Below are 26,461 nucleotides of genomic sequence, written 5' to 3'. Positions count from 1 at the left end.
CCAAGAAGAATGCCTCTCTATTCCAAAGAAGTTTGGTGATATCATTACTGCCAGTTACGGCCCTCCAGACCTCACTTTGAGGATGAGCCTGAGAGTTATGCCAGCCACATACCTGTAGTAAATTACTCTTCAATTTAGTTTAGTTTAGAGATACAGCGTGGAAACAGGCCCTTCGGCCCTCCAAGTCCGCACCGAACAGCGATCCCCGCGCACTAACACTAACCTACACACACTAGGGACAATTTGCATTTACACCAAGTCAATTAACCTACAAATGTCCTTGGCGTGTGGGAGGAAACCAAAGATCTTGGAAAAAACCCACGTGATCTCGGGGAGAATGTACAAACTCCATACAGACAGCACCCGTGGTCCGGGTCACTGGTGCAGTAAGCGCTGTAAAGCAGCAACTCTACCACTGCGCCACCGTGCTGCCCTTATTATTCTCTTATTCACTCTTATACACAACTATCCATTCAGTGTGTAATGCACAGAAATAACATAGGCCTGCATACAATCTTCATTTTCATGCCGTCATAATAGATAACAAGTGTACAGTTTGACATTCTGTAACTATTGTTTGAAGGAAGTGTAGGTAACAACATCAACCCCAAGTGCAAAAAAAGGAGCTTCTTTGCAAAGTGGTAATTTTGGTCATTGGTTTCTGCTGCTATAGGATCTGCTTCTTATTGATACACTGCCTCTGGGAACGTGGGGAATTCCAGAAAATGCTTAGATATGCCTATTGTGAGCAATATTTTATGAGACACCGAATATTTATTGCATCTGCAAGTGTGATTTTTGCTATCACGTGAAGATTGACAATCTTTACTTTCCCTCATCATAAACACTGTCGTACGTTGGAAACTGCTGTTCTCAACACTAGTGCTGTGCAAGGCTGCGCCTTCCGGCCATTACCATACTCCCAATACGCTCACGACTGTGTGCCCAAATTCTGCTCTAACTCCATTTCAAGTCAAGTTTATCAAGGCATTTGGCAATACCTTAGTAGACGAGATCTCAAAACAGTAGTTCTGGTATCAAGACAGCGATTTCTACCCCAATCCAAACAAAAAGAAGGAGCTTGTCATTTACTTTAGTAAGTGCAGTGGAGTTTATGCCCCCTCTCCATCGACGGTGCTGAAATAGGGAAGTTCAAGAACCTCGTTCCCATGTTTAAAAATCACAAACAACCTGACCTGATACAACCTTACTGACACTGTGACCATAAAAGCACACTAATGTTTCTACTCATCAGAAGGACATTTTAGCACGTCTCCAATAATTCTTACCAATTTCTGTGGATGCACCATAGAAAGCATTCTATTCCAATGCATTACAGCTTGGCTTGGTTAGAGTTTGGCCTCTTGATCACAAGAAATGCAGAGAGTTGTGGCCACACACAAGCCAGCCTTTCCCCCTATCAACTCCATTTACACTTCAAGTTGGCTTAGGAAAGCAGCCAACAGAATCATCAACCACTCACTCCCTAGTCATTCTATCTTCATTCAACATTCTCCCTTCAGGCAAAGGATACCAAAGCACATCCCACCAGATTCATGAGCAGCTGCTTCCCCACTGTTATCAAACTCTCGAATGGGCCTCTACCATGCAATAATGTATTCCTGATATCCCAATCACCTTCTTTATGGCCTTTGGCAATTTTTTTGTCCATGCTTATGCTGTAGCTGTAACACTATATTCTGCAATTCTACACTATAGTCTGAAGAAGGGTCTGGACACGACACATCATCCATTCCTTTTCTCCAGCGATGCTGCCTGTCCTGCTGAGTGACTCCAGCATTTTGTGTCTATCTTCGGTTTAAAACAACATCTGCAGTTCATTTCCCACACATTACATATATTCTGCAATCTGTTTCCTTTCTCTTTTTGCGCTACCTATAATATAATATGACATACCTAGATGGTACACAAAAACAAAGGTTCTCTCAGTACGCTTGACAAGATCAATAAAATCCCAAGTAATGAGGAACTAATTTGACTTTGTTCACCAATACCAAACATGTGCAGGAGTATTAAAGGTGCAGCAATTTTTTTATTTCATTTAAAATATTTTTATATTTTTTTAAATATAAGACATCAGTCTGAAACAATATAATTGAGTTTTAAGTGAAAGTTTAAGTATAATTGATTAATTACACCTGAGATTTGCAAAGCAAAATATATGAATTGCTAAACATTGTCACACACAGCTGAGGAGGCCAAGTCATTGCGTATTTTTGTGGAGAGGATGTATCCACTAGTGGGAGAGTCTAAGACTTAAGGTCATAGCCTCAGAATTAAAGGACATTCTTTTAGGAAGGAGATGAGGAGGATTTTTTGTCAGAGTGTGGTGAATCTGTGGAATTCTTTGCCACAGAAGGCTGTGGAGGCCAAGTCAGTGGATATTTTTAAAGCAGGGAGTGCCCGATTCTTGATTAGTGCGGGTGTCAGGGGTTATGGGGAGAAGGCAGGAGTATGAGGTTGAGAGGGAAAGATAGATCAGCCATGATTGCATAGAGAAGTACACTTGATGGCCTAATTCTGCTCCCAGCACATAAACTTATGATCACTTTTAAGTGCCCTTCTTATTGCTCAGTAAAAGCACAGTGAAACATCCCCTCCATTCTCAAGCAGTCTATACACGGGGTCCTCGGTGAGCTTCCAGCTTGATGTGAGGGAAGACATTAGACCAGGAGATTGCCCAGTTGTAATTTCAAGACAATTGCAAACTCCAGGTCATATATGGGGAGTTCCCAAAAAAAGACACAACATTCTGGAGTAACCCAGCAGGTCAGGCAGCACACCTGGAGAATGTGGATAGTTGACGGATCACATTGTGTCTTTTTGTGTAAACCAGTATCTGCAGTTTCTTGTTTCAACAGGCAAGCACATAATACTGTTTTAGTTTTGACCTTTCCTTCAGGATTTCCCAAATAGTGAGACTTAACCCATCAAAAGAAGCCTTAAGGGCCTGTCCCACTTACGTGTCCTTGGCACGCAAATTACGCAACCTCGTCGTCGCGTTGAGGCACACGGACATCGTATGGCCGCACGGGGCCGGTCCCACTGAGAAGCACTGAGGGTTCTGGAATTGTGCGCGACATCGGGCTCCGAAATGTTTGTAGCGAACAAAATCTTTGCGCGCCAACGGCCTGTCATGTAACTGACGGCCAAAGTAGGACAGGCCCAAGACCCTGGCACGACGCAACGACTAACCTCCAAAAACAGCAGAAGCAGGCAAACGATCGTCAAATTCAGCCTGGGGCTCACGGCCGTTGCAGTCTGGATCCGCCCCCACTTCTACTCCCAGAACGGGGCCAAGAAAATTGAAGATAGACACAAAATGCTGGAGTAACTCAGCGGGACTGGCAGCATCTCTGGAGAGAAGCAATGGGTGACATTTCGGGTCAAGACCCCTCTTTCAGACTGAAGAAGAGTCTCAACACGAAACGTCACCCATTGCTTCTCTCCAGAGATGCTGCCGGTCCCACTGAGTTACTCCTGCATTTTGTGTCCATCTTCAGATGACGTCACGCGCTCCAGACAGCTGTGCGGTCGAATGAAGTTGCACGCGACCTTCGCGGGACCGTCGCGTCTCAACGTGACCACAAGGTCGAGTAATTAGCGTGCCAAGGACACGTAAGTGGGACAGGACAGAATTATCCTTAAGCTATTTACATGTCCCTAAACATGTAAATTTACAAGAAACTAGGCCACAAAGTTGGCATAGTGGTAGAGCTACTGCCTTACAGCGCCAGAGTCCCGGGTTCGAACCTGACTATGGGTGTCGTCTGTACAGAGTTTGTACGTTCTCGCCGTGACCAGCGTGGGTTTTCTCCAAGATCTTTGGTTTCCTCACACACTCCAAAAACGTACAGGTTTGTAGGTTAATTGGCATGGTATAAATGTAAAATTGTCCCTGGTGTGTGTAGGATAGTGTTAATGTGCGTGGATCATTCAGTGGGTCAACAGGCCTGTTTCTGTGCTGTGTCTCTAAACTAAACTTAACTAAATCTGCTTGTCCACTTTTAAGCAACGACAGCAGAAAAATGCTCAATTTGAACCAAAAGAGATCTAACGTGCAGGTGTAAATATTCTTATACTTTTCACTCATACTCAAAGAGCTGCGTTATATAAATGCCCTGCCACTGTTTGCAGGATTTTTATTTGTACATGGGGTAGAAAAGCATGGTTTATCCATGCGAGGCAATGTTAGTTCCAGCACGTCACAAATATGTACTCTGTGGATCACACCCTCTATGAAGTGCCCTACATAATGTTTGGGACAAAGACCCATTAATTATTTATTTGCCTCTATACTCCACAATTTGAGATTTGTAATAGAAAAAAACATGTGGTAAAAGTGCAAATTGCCAGATGTTAATAAAGGCAATTTTTATACATTTTGGCTTCACCATGTAGAAATTAGAGCTGAGTTTATACATAGTCCCCCCCATTTCAGGGCACCCATAATGTTTGGGTCTCAGCAATGTAACGTAAATGAAAGTAGTCATGTTTAGTATTTTGCTGCATATCCTTTGCATGCAATGACTACTTGATGTCTGCGATTCATGGACATCACCAGTTGCTGGGTGTCTTCTCAGGTGATGCTCTGCCCGGCCTGTATTGCAGCCATTTTTAGCTTATGCTTGTTTTGGGGGCTAGTTCCCTTCAGTTTTCTCTTCAGCATATAAAAAGCATGCTCAATTCAGATCGGATGATTGATCTGGCCTTTCAAGAATTGGCCATTTTTTTAGCTTTGAAAAACTCCTTTGTTGCTTTAGCAGTATTTTTGGGATCATTGTCGTTCTGTAGAATGAACCACCGGCCAATGTGTTTCGAGGCATTTGTTTGAACTAGAGCAGATAGGATGTGTCTATATACTTCAGAATTCATTATGCTACTACCATCAGCAGCTGTATCATCAATGAAGATAAGTGAGCCAGTACCTTCAGCAGCCATACATGCCCAGGCCATAACACCCCCACCACTGTGTTTCACAGATGAGGTGGTGTGCTTTGGATCTTGGGCAGTTGCTTCTCTCCTTCATTCTTTGCTCTTGCCATCACTCTGATATAAGTAAATCTTTTATCTCATCTGTTCATATGACCTTTTTCCAGAACTGTGGTTGCTCCTTTAAGTATTTCTTGGCAAACTGAATCTGGCCATCCTATTTTAGCGGCTAACCAGTGGATTGCATCTTGCAGTGTAGCCTCTGTATTTATGTTCATGAAGTCTTCTGCGGACAGTGGTCATTGACAAATCCACACCCGACTCCTGAAGAGTGTTTCTGATCTGTCAGACAGGTGTTTGGGGATTGTTCTTTATTATTGAGACAATTCTTCTGTCATCAGCTGTGGAGATCTTCCGTGGCCTGCCAGTCCCTTTGCGATTAGTAAGCTCACCGGTGCTCTCTTTCTTCTTAATGTTCCAAACAGTTGATTTTGATAAGCCTAAGGTTTGGCTAATGTCTCTAACAGTTTTATTCTTGTTTCTCTGTCACATAATGGCTTCTTTGACTTTCATTGGCACAACTTTGGTCCTCATGTTGATAAACAGCAATAAAAGTTTCCAAAGTTGATGGAAAGAGTGGAGAAAATACTGGGTGCTGAGAGCTCTCTTATACCTGTATTAAGGAGGCAATTAAACACACCTGAGCAATTACAAACACCTGTGAAGCCATGTGTCCCAAACATTATGGTGCCCTGAAATGGGGGGGCTATGTATAAACACTGCTGTAATTTCTACATGATGAATCCAAAATATATTAAAATTGCCTTTATTAAAATCTGACAATGTGCACTTTAACCAAAACCACTTTCTGTACCAAACATTGTAGTGGGTAGTCTATTTAATATAGATATTTAACATAGAAAATGGCTGGTTAGCTTTGTTAAGTCCTTGGTGATTAGTTTAAGTAATGCTTTAGTTGCTGTGTGCTAATTAATTAAGCCATGCTTAATTAATTGTGAGAAATGCAAACTGACGGCTATTATTCAGAAAGTAGGATTTCTTCTAAAAGAGTTACACTGCTAAAGGAGTGATTGGGTGGCAATGCTTCTTCACACAGGATGATCCTTGCCTTCCTTCTTTACATCTGACTGCCGCTCTTTGTGTACAACCTATTAGCATCTATTAGCACTAAATACAGAAGGTTATCTGGAGGTCTGACTTAAGGGCCTGTCCCACTTGGGCGACCTAATCCCCGAGTTCTGGCGAGTTTGCCCTCGACTCATACTCGCAGCATGGTCGACACGAGGTCAAAGGATGGCTTCGTAACTCTCCTTCATGCTCAAGAGTGGTCTCCGCGTATTCGAGGCCTCATCTAGGTCACGGCGTTTTTCCAATATGTTAAAAAATGTCTCCATGGAAAAAATCGATACTTTTTTTTACTCGTAGGTTTAGTCGTAGTAGGTCGTAGGAGGTTGGCATGTTAGTCGTAGGTAATCGAGGGTAGTCGAAGGTAGTTGTAGATAGTTTTCATCATTGTCGAAGGGGAACGAAGGAGGTTGGCTTCACTCTCCACTATTCGGTTTCCAATTTTCCCAAAGTTAGTCATAGCTAGTCATAGCTAGTCAAACATGGTCTTCAGCATAGTCGAAGGAGGTCTTCTACAGAGTCGAAGGAGGTCTTCAACATGTCATTTTTTCAAACTCTTCTAAACTTGCCAATTAGGTCGCCCAAGTGGGACAGCCCCTTTACAAGTGGGACAGCCCCTTTACAGTAATTCACAAGCCACAGAAAGTACGGTGTGCTGTGTCATCTGGACACCAGTGAGAATAACATAGCTACACATCTACATGTTATTGAAACTCACACATTCATTATTCCATTGCTTGAACCTAAATGAATCAATTCACAATATCACATGCATTTTGTTAAAACATGTGATTCTAAACCCTAATTGGGAGTTTCTATCATCCCTGCGAGAGGGCCTGTACATCGGGCCGTCCATAGCGGCGACTGCGGAGGGTTCAGGGCTCCGACCACGGCTGAACAAAAGGAGGAAGATGACTGAACTTTATTGCCTTCCATCGCAGTGAGAAATGTTGATTCCACTGTGGTGGATGTTTATGTTAAACTCTATTGTGTATTGTGTTCTTTTTATTTTGATGGCTGTTTGGTATCTCAGATTTTACTGTACCAATTGATGCATGTGACAATAAAAGTGTGAACTTGAACAATTAAATATTCAATGCAATAAATGTGAAAATAGACACAAAATGCTGGAGTAACTCAGCGGGATAGGCAGCATCTCTGGATAGAAGGAATGGGTGACCTTTCGGGTTGAGACCCTGCTTCAGACTGACTGCCTGTCCCACTGAGTCACTCCAGCAATTTGTGTCTACCTTCAGTTTAAAACAGCATATGCAGTTCCTCTTACAATATATGTGAAATTTGGATACAATTATAAAATATGGTTAGAATCATCACGGGTGGTTGTATCACATGTGCTATAGCCGAAATATCTCTTTTCCGCAGTAAATTCAACAAAGGTTCAGTCTTGCCTATACAGTTTGTACCTATATCATTTTGTTGCTGGTAATATGTGAAAAATTGATTCACGAGCCATAACAAAGAATACAGTTATAATACATTATCCATATAGTCATGTCATAAGTGATAGGAGCAGGATTAAGCCATTTGGCCCATTAAGTCTACTCTGCCATTCAATCATGGCTGATCTATCACTCCCTCCTAACTCCATTCTCCTGCCTTCTCCCCATAACCTCTGACACCCGTACTAATCAAGAACCTATCTATCTCTGCCTTAAAAGTGTCTACTGACGTCCTCCACAACCTTCTGTGGTAATGAATTCCACAGATTCACCACCCTCTGACTAAAGAAATTCCTCCTCATCTCCTTTTTAAAGGAACATCCTTTAATTCTGAGGCTATGGCCTCTGGTCCTAGACTCTCCCACTGGTGGAAACATCCTCCCCACATTCATAGTGAAAGTTGTCTCCAGATTTGTGCAGTCTAACTCTTTAACTCTGTTTACGGTGCTACAAAGAAAGTGTGGAAGGTATGTTTAATGTCTCTTTTAAAAATCTGAGCAAGAAATTCCTTCTTATTCTTCCTAAATTAAAGGTTGAACACACAATCTCTGCCGACATCTTTGTGCAATACTGAGGAAGTGCTCTGCTGTTGGATCCATTTTTCAGTTGAACCAGTAAACCAGTTATGTGAAACATTTATTAAGGCAGTTCAGATGATCATAGAAGACTTTACAGCGCTCTGTTATTTTTAACTAGACTAAGTGGGACCCAACCCTATCACACGAGCGGCCTGGTCCCCCAACGCAATATTCCACCACTCACCCATTCCCCCAACGCAACCCATTCCCCCAACACAATATTCCACCACTCACACCAATCACCCCTCCCTGTCCCCCTCTACCCCACTTCCACCCTATCTACTCCCCCCCTCCTTCCCTCTCTCTCCCCCCATCCCTCTCTAACCTCTCCAAGCCCCACACCCTCCTTCATCCCACTCTCCCCCCCCTCATCTCTCTCTCTCCCCCCTTCCCTCCCTCATCCCTTGCTCCCGCCTCCCTCCATATTCTCTCCCCCCCCCGTGCCATGGACCGGGCTGCGGTGCTCCCTCTTGCCGTGTAATGCTGCTGTGCATTAGGGCCGCTCCCGGTGTCCGCGCCCGCAAGCAGGGGCCACTGAGGCGCTCCCCGTCCCGGGACCTGCAGTGTCCCTCGCCAGCGGGTAGACAGCGGAGCTCAGCGCTGCACCCCCCCACCTCCTTCTACCACCCCATCTCCCTCCTCCTCATTTCTCCCCCCCCCCGTCATTCCAATTCCCTGCCCCAGCGCTACCCAGGTCCTCTTGCCGGAACAAGGCCGTTAGGACCGACCTTTGACGGAGTCCGGCTCGCCATGCGGGGGCCTGGGGGTGAGGCTGACGGGCGCCCCGGGAGCTGCCTGCAAAGCCCTCGCCAGCGGGTGCTGCAGGATGGCGGCGGCCATGTGGCCCTCGAGGCGCTGGTATACCTTGACCCTGGCCCACGACTCCTGCCCTCAGCTCAGCCGCCGCCTGGGATCCAGTTCAGGCTCCGACAGTGGACGCGACCAATCAGTGCGGCGATGGTGGCATCGCCATCGCCTGGTGACCCTCCTTCCTGACTGACAGAAGAGACCAATCTGCGTGGAGGTGACTGACAGCAATCTGCGCATGCACGTTTTTGTACGATTTTTTAAACCTTAATAACTTTTACAATACACCATCGTTCGGAACGAAACTTGTTGCACTCACAGCACAGGTGAACGGTGAGTAAGCAGTTCGAACAATCGGAGCGCTATCACGCACCGTTTTTGCGCAAATAGAATAAACGCGCAAACCAGAAGAGCACATGATCGGAGTTTTAGTTATGGATAGATGAACATTGTGTGATCTTCCCGCTGACTTCTATCCACAAATCAGCAGTGGCTATGAATCTCTTAAGAATGTAAAAGACATGAGTTGAAAGCAAATTGTCATTTCATAGCATCCGTGTTCATTAAAAAAAATGCCTTGTTTTCATCATGAAACGGTTGCTATAGAGCTTTGGATATTATACGAAATCAGTTGAATTCAGAGAGTGGTGATTCATTTCACTTCACCGATAGCCACTTGGAGCAGGGATTTGTCCTTGGTTTCATGTACTAAATGTGTAATACAATGATGTTTGTCCAGTGTACCCCACTTCTAATATTCAGTTGAAGCAAAGAATTTGGAGCATTCAAAGGAAGTAAGGAAATTAGACTGATGTTATCTGATCGTGCATATTTTAATAGCTGATCTAATTTTAATTTTGCAGCAGAATGCAGTGAGAGGGAGTTCAGAGAAGTTGTATCAAGGCTAAAAGACTGGTTCAAAGTGTTACATGAAAATGGAAACCACAACAAGAAGACCCGTGCATTTCAGAGACAGGACAAGGATCGAGTTAGTAAGTGCTTTCATCATGATTTTATTCATTGAACGTTCTATTTAAGAAACTATCTCTTATCACTAATGACCAGTTATGACATGACTGTTTTATTTCTGAACAAATTAACTTCTTCTTCCCTATGCTGGTGCAGAAAGTTAAAGCACAAAGGATGCCAGGAATGTTGGCAAATTAGACACATACAAATAGCTTGGTGATAGGACACAGAGAATAGTGGTGTACAGTTTTTTATATTCCCCTCAAGCTTTCTTTCATGCTTTTTCCCCCCCTCTTAATTAACCCCTATGTTGAGTTCTAAATTTCTCTCAGTCCTCCGGTTTGCTATTTCCTCTGGCCAATTTATATGCCTTTTCCTTGGATTTAACACTATTGTTGATTTCCCCCGTTAAACAAGGTTGAGCCGCCTTTCCCGTTCTATTTTTTCACCAGACAGGGATGAACAATTTTTGGAGTTCATCCATGCGGTCTTTAAATCATTGCCATTACATCTCCACCGTCAACCCTTTAAGTATAATTTGCCCGTCAATCCTAGCCAATTCTGGTCTGATACCTTCAAAGTCGCCTTTCTTTATGTTCAGGCCCTAGTCTCTGTATTAACTTTGTCACTCTCCATCCTAATGCAGAATTCCACAATGTTATGGTCACAGTTGCCCAAGGGGCTTTGCACAACAAGATCTCTAACATATCCAGTTGCCACACTCAGTGAATTGCTTTTTTGTTGGGTTTATTTGTGTGTGCGTATGGGTGTGTGTATGTATTTCCACACATATATATATATATGTGTATGTGCGTATGTGTATATACTCTCTCATTTTTCTCTCTCATTTATTATATTGTTTTCTCTCTCATTGATTATATTGTTTACAGTGTACTGTCTTTCCATATTCTGTTGTATTGCTGCAAGTAAGACTTTCATTGTTCTATCTAGGTCATATGACAATAAAACACTCTTGACTCCTGAGTAACAACAGAGAGTGCAGAAGAGATTCAGTAGGATGTTTCCTGGAATGGTGGGCTGTGGTTATAAGTCATAGCCAGGTTTTATTCAGAAGATAGACAAAAAATGCTGGAGAAACTCAGCGGGACAGGCAGCATCTCTGGATAGAAGGAATGGGCGACGTTTCGGGTCAAGACCCTTCTTCAGACTGGTTTTAGTCACATTGACACAGAAAGGATGAGGGGAACCCTCTGTACACTATCTGAATCTATTTGTGCAGTGTAGGACAGTCTCGGACTGGAGGGTGAGAAGGAAGAAAGAAAGGATACCTGAGGGGTGCGTTTTCACCCAGGGGGTCGGGTTTATCTAGATCAAGCTGCCAGAGTAGGTGATACAGTTACACTGTTGAAAAGGCATTTGGACTGATCCTTAAATAGGAAGGTCGTAGAGGGATAGGGCCTATTGCAGACAAATGAGATTAACATAGGCACCACAGTTGGCATGGACGGGATGTTGTGGAAAGAGCAGTTTCTACGCCGTGTTCCATGATTTTATTCTTTGATGCATTATTGTGACACCAACACAAACCAAATTGGCATAACAAATTCCACCAGCCTGGCTGTGTGGTCATTAAAAGAAAAATAAGCAATCAATCAATCAATCAATCAAATCACTCAGAAAAAAAATGTGGCATCTTAATTTTGATTTTTCAGATGTATTGCAAGTCCCAAGGTCCAATTCCCAAGTCTTTCCAATTGCCCATTCCCGGTTCCAAAGCCTGTATTTATCAGTCTCCCATGACTCGGCGTTTATCTGTACCTGTCTCTGACACTAATTTTCCAGTCTCCTTTTGCCTGAATATTCATTTTCCAGTATCAGTTCCCCAAAGCATTCCCTGGTTTCTCAGTTTTTTCTTAGCGATACAGCATGGAAACAGGCCCTGAGGCCCACTGGGTCCGCGTCAACCAGCGATCCACACACACACCACCCTCCACACACTAAGAACAATTTACAATTATACCAAGTCAATTAACTTACAAACCTGAACGTCTTTGGAGTGTGGGAAGAAACCGAAGATCTCGGAGAAAAGTATGCGGCCGCAGGGAGAACGTACAAACTCCGTACAGACATCAGCCGTAGTCGGGATCGAAACCGGGTCGCCCTTCCTTATAAGAACTGCCAAATGTTCTCCAAACCCCTCAGCCCCCATTTCCAGTCTCCCTTTCCCCTGTCTCAACCTCACATTTCTCAATCACCTGAGCCATTGTGGTCTGTCATTTGTATATACTATATAATTGAAAAAAAATCCTTATATTTTTTACCACGTAATCCTCTTAAACAAATTTTATTTGGAAAACTAAAGTTTATTCATTATATTTTCGCGGAAAACCAATCAACATGTCCAAAAGCACTTAAGAGAAATTATACACGATATACATAGACACCAATAAAGAGTTCTGCATATGAAAATGACCTTATTTTCCTTGATGATTAATGCATAACCATTAAAAATATTTGACAATTTGAAAATTAAATGTCAACCCAGGAGAAATGTGAGATGTAGAAGGCATGCAAACACTCCATAAAATATATTACTGGATTTTACTGGATAGTATGCAAAAAAGATTTTCACTGTGCCTAGGTATAGAGGATTTGTTTACAAGAATGATCCCAGGAATGAGTGGGTTAACACGATGGTTGTTCGATGGCACTGGGCCTGTACCCACTGGAGTTTAGAAGAATGTGGGGGGACCTCATTGAGAGGTACCGAATAGTGAAAGGCTTGGATAGAGTGGATGTGGAGAGGATGTTTCCACTAGTGGGCGAGTCTAGGACTAGAGGTCACAGCCTCAGAATTAATGGGCATCCCATTAGGAAGGAGATGAGGAAGAATTTATTTAGTCAGAGCGTGGTGAATCTGTGGAATTCTTTGCCACAGAAGGCCGTGGAGGCCAAGTCAGTAGGTATGTTTAAAGCAGGGATTCTTGATTAGTACGGGTGCCGAGAGTTATGGGGAGAAGGCAGGAGAATGGGGTTAGGAGGGAGAGATAGATCAGCCACAATTATAATGGCGGAGTAGACTTGATGGGCCGAATAGCCTTATTCTGCTCCTATCACCTATGACCTTATGTGACAATAAAGCATCATCATCATCACATATTAACTTGTTTCTATGTTGTACAGGAGTTGGTAATGAATTAAGTTTGGAACTATTTTACAGTCAGGGTGCTAAATGGATTAGATAAGTTGCTTGGTCTCATATTGTCTCTAAATCAAAATGCAAAATTCCCAGATTCATGCCCTTGAATTCAATAGTTTTTTAATTACAGGGAAAATTTGATTATTACCTTTTGCTACCCATTTTAGTCACTAATTTACTAAGCTGTTTTCAGCTAGAATAACAATGAATTACAACATAATAATAATAACCCCAGCGGAATGAACATTGACCTCTAACTTCAAGTAACCCTTGCATTCCTTCTCTCTCCATCCCTCCACCTTCCCAGTTTCTCCCACCAGTCTTACTGTCTCTGACTACATTTTATCTCTGCTTGCTTTGTTGATACTTTCCCCCAGCTAACAATGAAATATTCTACATTTTCCTTGATCTCTTTTCCCTTTGTCCTATTTTCACACCTTACACTTCCTTATCTATGTATCTTCCTCACTCCCTGACATCAGTCTGAAGAAGGGTCTTGATCCACAACGTCACCCATTCCTTCTCTCCAGAGATGCTGCCTGTCCCGCTGAGTTGGTTTTGATGTCTAAAAAACAATTGGTGGGCCCATTTCCCCACCAATGAGAATGAACCATTCCCTTCTTTTAACAATACCTATACTTCACCACAATTCCAAATCTGTATAAGTGTTACTAAATTTAAAGTTTGGTCAAAATTACCATTCAGCCGGTTCATTTCCTTTGAAGCCTACCACATAGGAGATCCCAATAGACAAAAGGGAGGGAATAGGATTTTCCATGTGTCAATGTCTTAGAAATTCTGCCATCTACGAGGTATCTTTTTCTCCATTATGATCTTAATGCATGCTTCCCTCCATTTGAGTGGACCTAGATACCCAGTCAGAGCATTGCCTCTTATCTGAACAAGAGCACTTGCCTTTTCTGACATATACCGGGTCTTTTGCCAAACTTCCCAAATGCAATTTTCAGGTTACCAATATGAAAGTGCCATTTGACTAAAGATGCCAATGCAGAGTCGTCATTTGGTTCCACAAAGGTCAGGCTATGGAAATTATTATGGCTGGAAGTAAGCTCTTAAGACCTGCTCCATCTTAGTTGTTTTTATAAATAAAATGGGAGCATCCGAAATATCATAATTTGCAACCTGTTCACAAATATCAATGTTGCGGGCTTCCCCTTCAGCAATAGAATGTGTAGAAAAGCACAGTTAACAAACTTTGCCTGAATTAGCAGTTGTATCACGTCATCGTGGAGCCTGAAACACCTCCGTGTTGTTCATGCTCCTGGAAAAGCAAACAGCAAAACTCTATTCGGGCATTCGAGAAGGCCATTGCCTGTTAATCGTTCTAAGCCGATGATTTACAGGGATTCCATGCAATCTGTTTCTCAACAATTCTCCCTGATTCCATTCATACAAAACTGCAAATTTAGTCATCGGGTTATTCAGCATGGAAACAGGCTGATTACCCAACTTGTCCATGTAGACCAAGTTTCCTCAGAGCTATTCCCACTTCCCTGAGCCTGTCCCATATCCTCCACTGTCAGACTGCGGCCCAGCACAAATTGGACGAACATCACCTCATATTTTGCTTAGGTAGCTTACACCCCAGCTGTATGAATACTGACTTCTCTAACTTCAAGTAACCCTTGTTTCCTTCTCTCTCCATCCCTCCCCCACCCTAGTTCTCCGACCAGTCTGACTGTCCTCCTGATTAAATGTTATCTTTTATATGCCTCGTTGACAACTCCCCCTAGCTAACAATTATCTCTTCTACATTTTCCTTGAACTTCGTCCCTTTTGATATCTCGTTTTCACACCTGCCCCTTCCATATCTCTGTGTCTCCCTCTCCCCTGACTCTCAGTCCAAAGAAGGGCCTCGACCCGAAACGTCAACCATTCCTTCTCTCCAGAGATGCTGCCTGTCCCGCTGAGTTACTCCAGCATTTTGTGTCTATCTTCAGTGTAAACCAGCACCTGCAATTCCCTCCTACATCATATCTTTCCAAACCCCTCTCATCCATCTACCCATCAAGATGTCTATCAAATCTTGTTATCTGCAGATTTCTGGTGGGTTTTACCCAATTCTGCGAATGCCCTGCCAGCATTCTGTTCTATTTTCTTTTAGAACCTGGCTCTATAACGGTGGAGGATGGTCATTTCACTTTTTGTGGTCGTGAGCAAACTCCCAAGCACTTTGGAATTTTTTTTTGTTTTGCTGCTCCTCATCTCACCAGTGAATTCTAGTGCAATGGTTTGTTGGCAGAAATGTCGACTTGGGGAAATTGCTTGTGTGCCACTCAAGATATAGTTTCTTTGCAGTACATGTCATGCTGTTGTCGCCACAGTACTTGTTGGGATTACAAAAATGAAGTCTTTGAAAGTAAAAGGGACCTAATTAGATTCTGCTTTGCTGTCCATAACGAATGGCCTTGTACTTCAGGCAGATGAGGGATGCAGGATAATTGCTGGTGCACAAGTTCAATCATGAACCTGTTGGGACTGATCGGGACTGACATATAGACACATAGAAACATAGAAAATAGGTGCAGGAGGAGGCCATTTGGCTCTTAGAGCCTGCACCGCCATTCAATGTGATCATGGCTGATCATCCACAATCAGTAACCCGTGCCTGCCTTCTCCCCATACCCCTTGATTCCGCTAGCACCAAGAGCTCTATCTAACTCTCTTTTAAATTCATCCAGTGAATTAGCCTCTATTACCTTCTGAGGCAGAGAATTCCACAAATTCACAACTGTCTGGGTGAAAATGTTTTTACTCATCTCAGTTTTAAATGGCCTCCCCTTTATTCTTAGACTGTGGCTCCTGTTTCTGGACAACCAGAATCCAATCAGATTGGGATTTATTTGTCATTTCCCCCTGAGGTCCATCGAAATGCCGTTTCTGTCCAATAGACCCCTTTTATAAGTTTATACACATTTATATATGGAAGCCAAATAAATATCTCTCACTGCCTTCTAAATTCCAGAGTCAAAGTCAAGCCCAGTCTTTCGAATCGATTGTCCTGCGGCCATAGACGCCGGGTGGTCCTCGCACATCCCGGTCTTGATGTTGGAGCCCCCGGTGTGCGCTCCAGTGCCATTTCACCGCCGGGGCAGTGGTGTAGCAGGATGTCTCTTCATCAACTTAGTCGCCGGAGAGCCCCAAAGCGGTCTCTCCCCAGGCAGCCGTGGGCTCGGCGCCGTCGTCCACAGATGTAGAGAGTCCGACTCTCCCATGGCCCAGTACAACTGCAGAGCAGCAGCAGCGCACTTTACCGCTCCGGACCCGGCCAGCTCCGCTCGGTGAGGTGATAGACACCTGGGTTGACGGCATGTATTCTGTTGGAGGCCGCTCCTCGTTACGACGAGGATGAGACCCGACGAGAATCTTACGGGTCTTAAGGGCAGGGAGAGATTCAAATAGTTTGTTCTGATAAAAATTATCCTGATATTGGGGGAGTCAAGAACGAGAGGTCACAGTTTATGAATAAGGGGTAGGCCATTTAGGACTGAGATGAGAAGAAACATTTTCACCCAGAGAGTTGTGAATCTGTGGAATTCTCTGCCTCAGATGGCAGTGGAGGCCAATTCACTGGATGTATTCAAGAGAGAGTTAGATTTAGCACTTGGGGCTAAAGGAATCAAGGGATATGGGGAAAAAGCAGGAGCAGGGTACTGATTTTACATGATCAGCCATGATTATATTGAATGGCAGTGCTGGCTCGAATGGCCAAATGGCCTACTTCTGCACCAATGTTCTATGTTTCTATAAACCAGCATTAAAAAAAAATAAAGGCAGTATGAAAACACAAATTTATGTAGTCTTGGATTATATTCATGTTTAAAATTTCCTGAGCACTTGTGATATCCCAGATATTCAGCAGGGAATTTTAAACATGAATATACTGTTAGCAGTGAAGGACAGGACTTTGATGATAGAAGTGGGCTTTATAGCTAAATGTTAATTACAACCCCCAGTTACAATGAGTTGTCTGTTCCTGCTGAAAGATGATAAAACAGCTAGCAAAATGCAAAGTCTCCAGTCATGCTGATAACTGTGCAAGTGCAATGGATAAGGAAAAACTGTCAAAACCTGCTTTGTTTTGCCTTGATTTTTAGAAACAAAAAACTGAGAAAAATGTAGAGATATGAAAATGTGTAACCTGTTCAAAAGGGATCACAGTAGGTGTGATGAGAAATGCTCTTTAGCAATACCAAGTGTAGTAAAACTTATTAAAAAAATCAGTGTGTCTCCTGCCACTAGTAACAATGTGCCATCATATTAGCACTGCCCATTTGAAAGTTGACTCTGTCTCAATGGCAATAACCTATGAAGTGCAACACTAGAGATTACAGAAACTAGAAAAAAGAGCTTGTTTATGATTATGCAGGGGACTAATAACAATTATCTTCTAAGTCAAGGAAATGTTTGGTTTAAGACTATAGCAAGTGCAGACCCGTTAGGTCTGATCCCCAACGTAATATTCCACCACTCACTCGTTCCCGCAATGCAAGACGCTCCCCCAACGCAATATTGCACCACTCACACATAGTCCCCAACTGCGCAGGCGTGGCTCATTTATCCTCATCCCCCAGCACTCCCTACTCCTCCTCTTCACCCTCCCTCTTCAATCCTTAGAGAGGGAGGGGGGTAGAGAGGGAGGGGGGTAGAGAGGGAGGGGTAGTAGAGAGGGAGGAAGACTAGAGAGGGAGGGGGGTAGAGAGGGAGGTGGGCAGAGAGGGAGCGGGGTAGAGATGGAGGGGGGTAGAGAGGGAGTGGGGGGGGGTATAGAGGGAGGGGGGGTAGGGAGGGAGGGGAGGGAGTAGAGGATGGGGAGGGGGTAGAGAGGGAGTGGTAGGGGAGTATAGAGGGAGAGATAAATGAGGGGGGGAGAGGGAGAGGAGAGGGAGGGACAGAGAGGGAGGGGGTAGAGAGAGTGGGGGGAGGGTGGTTGAGGGAGAGTGAGGGAGGTAGAGTGGGGGGGAGGGAGAAATGTGAGTAGGATGTGTGAAATGGGATGGCATTTGGAAGAAGATAGTTAAACCAGATTGACGCATCGTAGGCACAAACAAGACAAAGACTTTTAGTTATATAGAGATGTGTATGTGATACAGAACAGAACCTTTCAAAATTCCATGAAGATAAGATCACATTTAAATTGGAAAACAAGAGGTGATTTAGCCATTGAAATAATGTATGCTTGTCCAGAAACGTGGAATATAATTTAATTCAAACATATCCAACATAATTTAACAATTTCACTTTTGATTTATAGTGTAATCTTCAGTTATTTACTTTACTGAAAAGAAATATAGTTATCCTAAAATTAGTAGAATGAATATCACGCATAATCACATTCAACAAATAAAATAACAAACAAGTATGGTGAATTTAAAGCTGCTTAGAAGATAATATTCCTAAATTGTAGTCAGTTATGTTTAGTTTTAGTTAAGAGATGCAGTGCGGAAACAGGCTTTTCTGCACAGCAAGTCCACACCGACCAGCGATCCCCGTACAGTAACACTATTCTACACACACTGGGGACAATTTACACTTATACCAAACCAATTAACCAACAAACCTGTGTATCTTGGGAGTGTGGGAGGAAACCGAAGATCTCTGAGAAAACCCATACGGTCATGGGGAGAACGTACAAGCACCATACATACAGCACCCGTAGTCAGGATGGAACCGGCGCTGTAAGGCAGCAACTCTACCACTGCGCCACTTTCCACCTTATGTTGGTGATAAGTGTGAGAAGTTGGTTAAATGTCCCTTACTTACCGACTTTCTTTATGATTGAATATTTAGTAATTGGTGGGGATGTCAGGATGCTCGCTAAAGATCAGCATATAAAGATTTTATTTTGTTGATGACGTTCCTGTAATGTGTCTTGGGATACTTTTGCAAAATTAAAAGTAAGAAATAAGCAAATATTTTTGTTGTTGGTGTCGTTAGAATAATGATAATTATTTACCCTGATGAAGCTGTGAGTGAAAATCGGCACATGGCAATGGTAACTAGTCTTGAATGTTTCTGCACCTATCCCGAGTTGTTCATCGCATACAATGCAGTAAAATGACAATCTTCATTGTCAACAAATATAGTACTTCAACTGGATAACTACTTCTGCTGATTTCTGGGGTGCAGGAGACCTCAGTTAGCACGACATTCAGTCCCTCTCCCATTGGTATGGAAAATTTGCATTTTTCAGCTTGAAATTGTGCAATATGGTGCATACTGTAGCGAGTCTTTTAACTTACACTTGAATGCAATATATATGCTTTCAATTGGATTGGAGCGTTTTTGAAAGAGGGGAGGCTGTGCGATCACTGATCACTGGCCTTGGGGGTACCCGGTGAGGGAGTGGAGCAACCGAGTGGGGAGAGGGTGTGGAAGAAGGGTGTCCCCCTTCTCATGTTTTAGTGCACTGTAGACGTTTGATTTCAATGTTTTATGTATGAAGTATTTTTAAGAGGTAACTTTTTAAGAGGTAACTTCACACAAAGGGTGATGAGTGTGGAACAGAGGTAGTTGAGGCAGGGACCATCCCAACAGTTAAGAAAAAGTTAGACTGATACATGGATAGGACAGGTTTGGAGGTATGGACCAAAAGCAGGTGGCGTAGCTGGGACATGTTGGCGGGTGTGGGGAAGTTGCGCCGAAGGGCCTGTTTTCACACTGTATCACTCTATGACTACATTATACCTCCACCATGCATGAATACTTCAAAATCAAGTGATCGAGTTTTATTGCAATATACTCAAGCATAGAATCATAGAAAATAGGTGCAGGAATAGGCGATCGGCCCTTCGAGCTAGCACTGCCATTCAATATGATCATGGCTATTCATCTAAAACCAGTACCTCCTTCCTGTTTTTTCCCCATATCCCTTGATGTCGTTAGCCCCAAGAACTAAATGTAACTCTCTCTTGAAAACATCCAGTGAATTGGCCCGCACTGCCTTCTGTGGCAGAGAATTCCACAGATTCACAACTCTCTGCGTGAAGAAAGTTTGTTCTCATCTCAGTCCTAACTGCCCCCCCCTTTATTCTTAAACTGTGACCCCTGGTTCTGAGCGCCCCCAACATCGGGAACATTTTCCTGCAGTTACAGTAAGTGAAAATCTAGTAGGCAAGCAGGATGCTTTCACCAACCACCCCCATTTGAAGTCCACTAGCTTCCACCGTATCTACCCAGTGCTTGGTACTTACTTCCAGCAGACACTGGTTGTCCTCCAGGATGCACCGAGCCGAAGCCTGATCCATGCCGGTCACCTGGACGAATTTGGCACAGAGACTCTCATGGCAGCGGCGCAACGCTTCGACGGCCTGGGACTCTTGCACTGAGGCTGCAGTGAGCGACTCGCCAGCCCGGCAAACACCCTCCAGCCCCGCTCCCCGTCCGCATCTGTCCCCGCCACTGCTTCTGCTTCCAACACCCGCGGCCCATGCAGTTGATATGAGGTTTGAAATTTTCGTTGATCACAGAATTTCTCACAACAGAGCGAGAAAATTTGGTGAAATGCGTGATTCTCACGCTCAATGCATGGGAGTTTGGCAGCCCTGTCCCTCTATCCCCTCCTCTCTCTCTCCTCTCTCTCTCTCCCCCTCCTCTCTTCTCTCCTCTCTCCCCCTCTCTCTCTCCCTCCTCACTTTCTCCTCTCTCTCTCTCCCTCCCTCCCCCCTCTCACTTTCCCTCCCTCTCCTCTCACACCCTCTCTCTCCCCTCTCCCTCCCCTCCAGCCCCCTCCTCTCCCTCCCCCCTCCCTCCCCTCCCCTCCCCCCCTCTCCTCCTCTTTCTCCCCCTCCCCTCTCCTCCTCCTCGCTCCCCTGTCTCACCCCTCTCACTCTCTCCCCCTCCTCGTCTCTCTCTCACTCTCTCCCCCTCTCTCTCTCTCTCCCCTCCCTCTCTCTCTCTATCCCCTCCCCTCCTCCTTCTCTCCCTCTCTCCTCACTCTCCCCCCTATCTCGTCCCCTCTCTCTCTCCTCCTCTCTCTCCCTTATCTTATCTATCCCTCTCCCCCTCTCTCTCCCGCTCTCTCCCTCCCCCTTTCTCTCCCCTTCCTCTACCTCTATCCCGCTCCTCTCACCCCCGCCCTCCCCCCCTCTCTCCCTCTCTCTCCCTCCCATTCCCTCTCTCCACTCATTCTCTCTTTCTTCCTCACTTCCTCTCCCTCTCTCTCTCTCCCCCTCTCTCTCTCTCTCTCTATGTCTCTCTCTCTCCCTCTCTATCTCTCTCTCCCTCCTCCCTCCCTCCCTCTCTCTTTCTCCCTCTCTATCTCTCCCTCTCTCTACCCTCTCTCTATTATCAATCCCTCTCTCCTCTCTTTAATATATTGGAATCTATAGAGATATATATGTAAAAAATATATTCACTCCATATCTTCTCTCTCTCCCTCTCTCCCCCATTTTTTCTCCCTCCCTCCTCACTCTCCCCCTGGCTCTCTCTCTCCCCTCTCTATTTATCCTATGTCTCTATCTCCTATTTCTCTTTGCCCCCCCTTCTCTCTCTCTTTCCCCCCTTTCTCCTCTCTCTCTTTTACCACCCCCTCTCTCTCTTCCCCCTCTCTCTCCCATTCTCTTCTACCCTCTCCTCCCTCCCCACCCCCTCTTTCTTCCCTCTCACCCCCTCTCTCTCTCTTCCCTCTCTCTCTCTTCCCCCCCTCTCCCACCTCACTCTCCCCTACTCTCTCTCTCCCCCCCCCCCCCTCTCCCGCTTCTCTCTCTCCATTCACTCCCCTGTCTATCCTCTCTCTCTCCTCTCACATCCTCTCTCTCTCCCCACTGTCTCTCTGTCTCCTTCCCCTCTCTCCACTTCCCTTTGAGAGTCTGTCCCTTCGGCACAGAGACTCTCGCGGCCGCGACAGTGGCGCAACGCTTCCGCCGCCCTCGACGGCCCGGGACATGCACTGTCCGGAGCGCTCCATGGCCAGAGCTGCAGCGAGCGACTCGCAGTGCCGCAAACACTTGACAGTCCCGGCTCCCCGCATCTGTTGCCGCCGCTGGTTGCGCTCCCATCCCTCCTTCAGCCCCGGCTCTCCAACACCAGTGGACCATGCAGTTTATCCGAGTTTTGAAATTTTCGTTGATCACAAAATTTCTCACCACTGAGCGTGAGACGTTTCTGATCAGCGTGAGGGCGTAAGAGTTTGTTTGAGGGCGTGAGTCTCACGCTCAAAGCGTGAGAGTTGGCAGCCCTGTGATGAATATACCATAGGAATATATGGATCAGCATCAGGCTCGGGGAATCAACTGGTCAAGCCGGTAGACTTTCTTTTATGTCCTTTTATGATTGCAATTAAAAGAAGGACTGTCTTGCTTCAGGTTTTGACTTGCTCAGCTGGATCAACTTGTTTAAACAAGTAGAACTGCCCATGACTTACCCTCCACATACCTTTCCAGATACTGTAGGTGATGTTTAGTGCCAGAGGCACTAAAAGCAGTTTTGTAGACCTACCTTATCAATTAAAATTATGTCGGAATACCTTCAATAAGCTTAACATCGCCAACAAAAGCTTATTTAAAAACAGACGATAATGTAAAGAATGTAGCAATTTTCTCACAGCTGATGCTCTGGTAATTGAATTTATATGTAGCTAATCAGGGCGGCATGGTAGAGCTAATGCCTTAGATCCGGCGCCAGAGACCCGGCTTCGATCCCAAATACGAGTGCTGTCTGTATGGAGTTTCTACGTTCTCTCCGTGACCACATTTTCTCAGAGATCTTCGATTTTCTCCCACAATCTAAAGAGGTACAGGTTTATAGGTTAATTGGCTTGGTATCAATGTAAAATCATTCCTGGTGTGTGTGGGGTAGTGTTGATGTGTCGATGCGGACACGGTGAGACTGAACCTTTTGCTGACCGAGACTCATTTAAAGGTCTTTCCCGATGGCTTCTTCCACATGGAGGTAAATGCTGAGCCACTGAACTGAGATCTCCCCCCCCCCCCCCCCCCCCCCCCCCCCCCCCCCCCCCCCCCCCCCCCCCCTGCGCGCAGGACAAGAGGATTTTTCACATCGATGAAAAATAATAGTTATTAATGTTTTAAAAATGCCCTTAATGTGGTTTGAAAATGAAAGTGTGGTTTCTTTGAAATGCTGCACTGCAAATGATTTTTGGTGGTGGTAACTGCTTTGAAATGCTGCTCTGCAAATGGTTGTTGATGGTGCTAACTGCTTTGAAATGCTGCACTTGAAATGGCATGAAAATGCACTTGAGTTTGGTGGCCCTTGCACCCTGCTTGGTGGTAGGAAACTGCACCTGAATTTGGTGGCCTTGCACCCTGTTTGAAGTGGTATGAAACTGCAATTTAATTTGGTTGCCTTGCACCCTGCTTGAAATGGTAAGAAACTGCACTTGAATTTGGTGGCCGTGCACCCTGCTTAAAGTGGTAAGAAACTGCACTTGCCATCTGGAAACCAGTCCCTTCAGCCCACAATACCCATACTCGCGCTGCAGAAAGACCCCCCGCCCCCTCACTGGCCATCAATATTGGAATTGGTGGAGAGGTGGAATTTTGCGCTGGGGGACCAGCCCTCCCCTGTGAACATGGGACCCAACGGGTCCCACTTAGTCTAGTATTCTACCAATGCTCTCAGAAATTGAGTCTCCACAGCTTATATATCTCTCGAAGATAGACACAAAATGCTGGAGTAACTCAGCGGGACAGGCAGCATCTCCGGAGAGAAGGAATGGGTGATTTTTCAGGTCAAGACTCTTCTTCAGTCTGACAGGCAGGGGAGAGGGAGACAAAGAGATATGGATGGGTAAGGTGTGAAAACACAGATCAAAGCAGACGATAATAGGGAAATGTAGAATGGTACATGGTTAGCTGAGGGGAAGGTGACAATGAGGCACACGTTCAGTAGTATTTAATCAGGGCGACAATAATCTTGTTTTCTCTCTTGAAATACATCAGAGTCTATCTTCAGAATGATTTTTCCTTTGAAGGTTTGATGCCGTCTTAACAATCATACGTAATGTTTCTATTGACACATAACATGATGAATGCCTATGATGAACGTACATGGAGCTATCTGAAGGGCCTGTCCCACTTACGCGACAAGTTATAATTCAGGAGCGACCAGAAAGACGCTACGACTCTTTGGGTGACTGATGAGACTACTCACAACCATACAGGTGACACCCTGGCGACATGTCACAGGATGAAGCCTGTATGGTCGTAAGTAGTCGCCCAAAGAGTCTTACCTTGTTCTGGTCGCCGCTGGATTTTCAACGTGTTGAAAATTGTCGGCGACCTGCAACGATCTATGACAGGTGCCGGCAGTCGCCGAAAAAGTCACGCAAGTGGGACAGGCCCTTTACTCTAAATGAGATAATGGGGTGGAAGGAAGTGAGGGGATAGACATTTACTATCTATCAATGAGTTGGAGGGAGGGAGGGTACGACAATACCTGGCTGTCCATCTGCATTAAAGAGGGAGAGTTGTGTCTGAGTGGTCATGATGGTGCTGCAGGATAAGTCAGCACATATCCATTGAAAGTTAGTGCGTATATCTCGCAACCATTTGAGGTCTTGTATTGTATATGTAGTTCTTAGAGGAGAGTCCCATGCAAACAAGCAGCTAATGCCCTCGGTTACTTTCTGCAACATTGCATTTGCCCCTCTTCCTTCCACTCACCACAGCACAAGGAAGCTCTCAGCTCGAGTAGATTCCCATGCAATGTTTTTTAAGATCCCAGTCCACGAATCTGGGCTTCACTCTCTTGCCTTTCTGCTATTTTTCATGCAAAGCATTTGACGGATGGTTGTGTGTGAGTGGGTGCAGTTTTCTTTAAGGCCTTAAAATCTGTTCCCATAGCTGAGTGACTCAATGTCAACAAATGTGCAAAATTGCATGAGGCTGCCTAAACGCACACTAAGGTCAGCCAGGGTCCATGTGAAGCGTCGTTTGCGGTATATAAAACATGGCTGCATCATTCTCCAAAGCACACGAATAAAGATTCAAATTATTTGGCAACTTTAAAAAAAAAAGTGACGCGATGTTGTTTGAAGCTCAGATTTCAGGCAAATGGATTTCTGGACCATTGTGCTCAATTAGTGAAAGAGACTTTAAAAAAATGCCACACATGATGGCTTCGTCGTTGAAGGAGAGACTGGTTAACAACTAGAGGGAGACGGCTTACTAATGCAAAATAATATTACCGCTCTCTGTGGTTTATAAAATAAAATTATAATGACGGTTGTACTCTGTACAAACTGGGCCTTGGACCTGCCTTTTCTGCCTGATGAGACACTGCACTATTCTGCCTGTGTGCAGTGAGCACCTGTGTTACACAGCTGCCAGAACCTCCATGGTAATGAATGGGATGGGATGAAAAGAAAAGTCTTTATTAGAAGTATAAAATGAACTCAAATAAAGCAATGAAATCTCTATATATTCATTTATTTGGAATGCTGCTGAATAATAAAGGGTTGATAAAATGATCGACGGGCATACGCAGCAGCCTCAACGCCGTGTCACTCACTCGACCTCCGCATGGCTCCCGCTTCTGGTTAGGTCGCGCTTGACGCATGCAGGCGTATGCTGGTGGGACCGGCCCTTTAGGTCGCACTTGCTGCATGCAGGTTGCATGCTCTTGGGACAGGCCCTTTATGATTACTTAAGGAAGAGCAAATAATCCATTGATTTATAGACCACAAAGGCAAAATCACAGAAAATAACAGCAGAACATATTAATGCTTGCTTCGTCAGTCAAGTAGAGCTTGGATGATCCTATTCCTTGTCAATGTCTTTGCTTAGTTCATATATCCCCGATTCCCTTCATAACCAAATTTATAGATTCTAAGTTTGAACATGCACAACCAAAAGTCCCACCCCCCTAAAATGTCTCCATATTAAGAGGTTTCTCCTCCTCTCAAGTCTGAATTAAACAAACCCTGACTTTGAGTTACTAATTCCAGACTTTCCAGATGGAGGAAGTAGTCTTGCCGCATCTGTCCGACAGAACCTTGAAAATACCTTTCAATCTTTAAATACTCGTGTCTCTCATCAGACAATCATAAAATCAGTCATTTGAATCTTACTTCACTGACTACTACACAAATATTCTTCCTTATTATGAAGACCTTAATTGCACTCCTCATAAGAGCTGATGAATTTCAGCAAGATTATCTTCGTCTTGTATTTCAGGTTTTTTTGAAAGGCTAACAGACCATTTAATTTCCAATAGCTTACTTTATCCACAGTTCTATAATCCCTGCTTATTTTCTTTTGCTGTTGCAAATGAAAGGCAAAGTGAATATTGTATATTAGAAAGGAACAAGCAAACATTACATTGCGAAAAGCACAGATTGATTTTATTTTGGAGATTTGCTCTTGTAAGGGAATAAATAAGGGATTTACATGATCTTGTTGCAGGGT

The 26,461-nt window shown here is 44.4% G+C and overlaps 1 protein-coding gene across 1 annotated transcript in view; it reads left to right on the top strand.

Moving 5' to 3' along the window:
* spock3 (SPARC (osteonectin), cwcv and kazal like domains proteoglycan 3) overlaps nt 1-26,461 on the top strand; it is a 435,237-nt gene that overhangs the window by 376,632 nt on the left and 32,144 nt on the right. Inside the window, exon 7 of the mRNA XM_055645071.1 lies at nt 9,808-9,936. Within this exon, the coding sequence (XP_055501046.1) occupies nt 9,808-9,936 (129 nt within the window). The remainder of the gene's footprint in view (nt 1-9,807; nt 9,937-26,461) is intronic.

The sequence above is a fragment of the Leucoraja erinacea genome, chromosome 1 (genome assembly GCF_028641065.1).
Source record: "Leucoraja erinacea ecotype New England chromosome 1, Leri_hhj_1, whole genome shotgun sequence".
NCBI classification, from domain to species: domain Eukaryota; kingdom Metazoa; phylum Chordata; class Chondrichthyes; order Rajiformes; family Rajidae; genus Leucoraja; species Leucoraja erinaceus.
The sequence above is the reverse complement of the archived record's forward strand: the minus strand, read 5'-3'. Positions and strand labels throughout refer to the sequence as shown.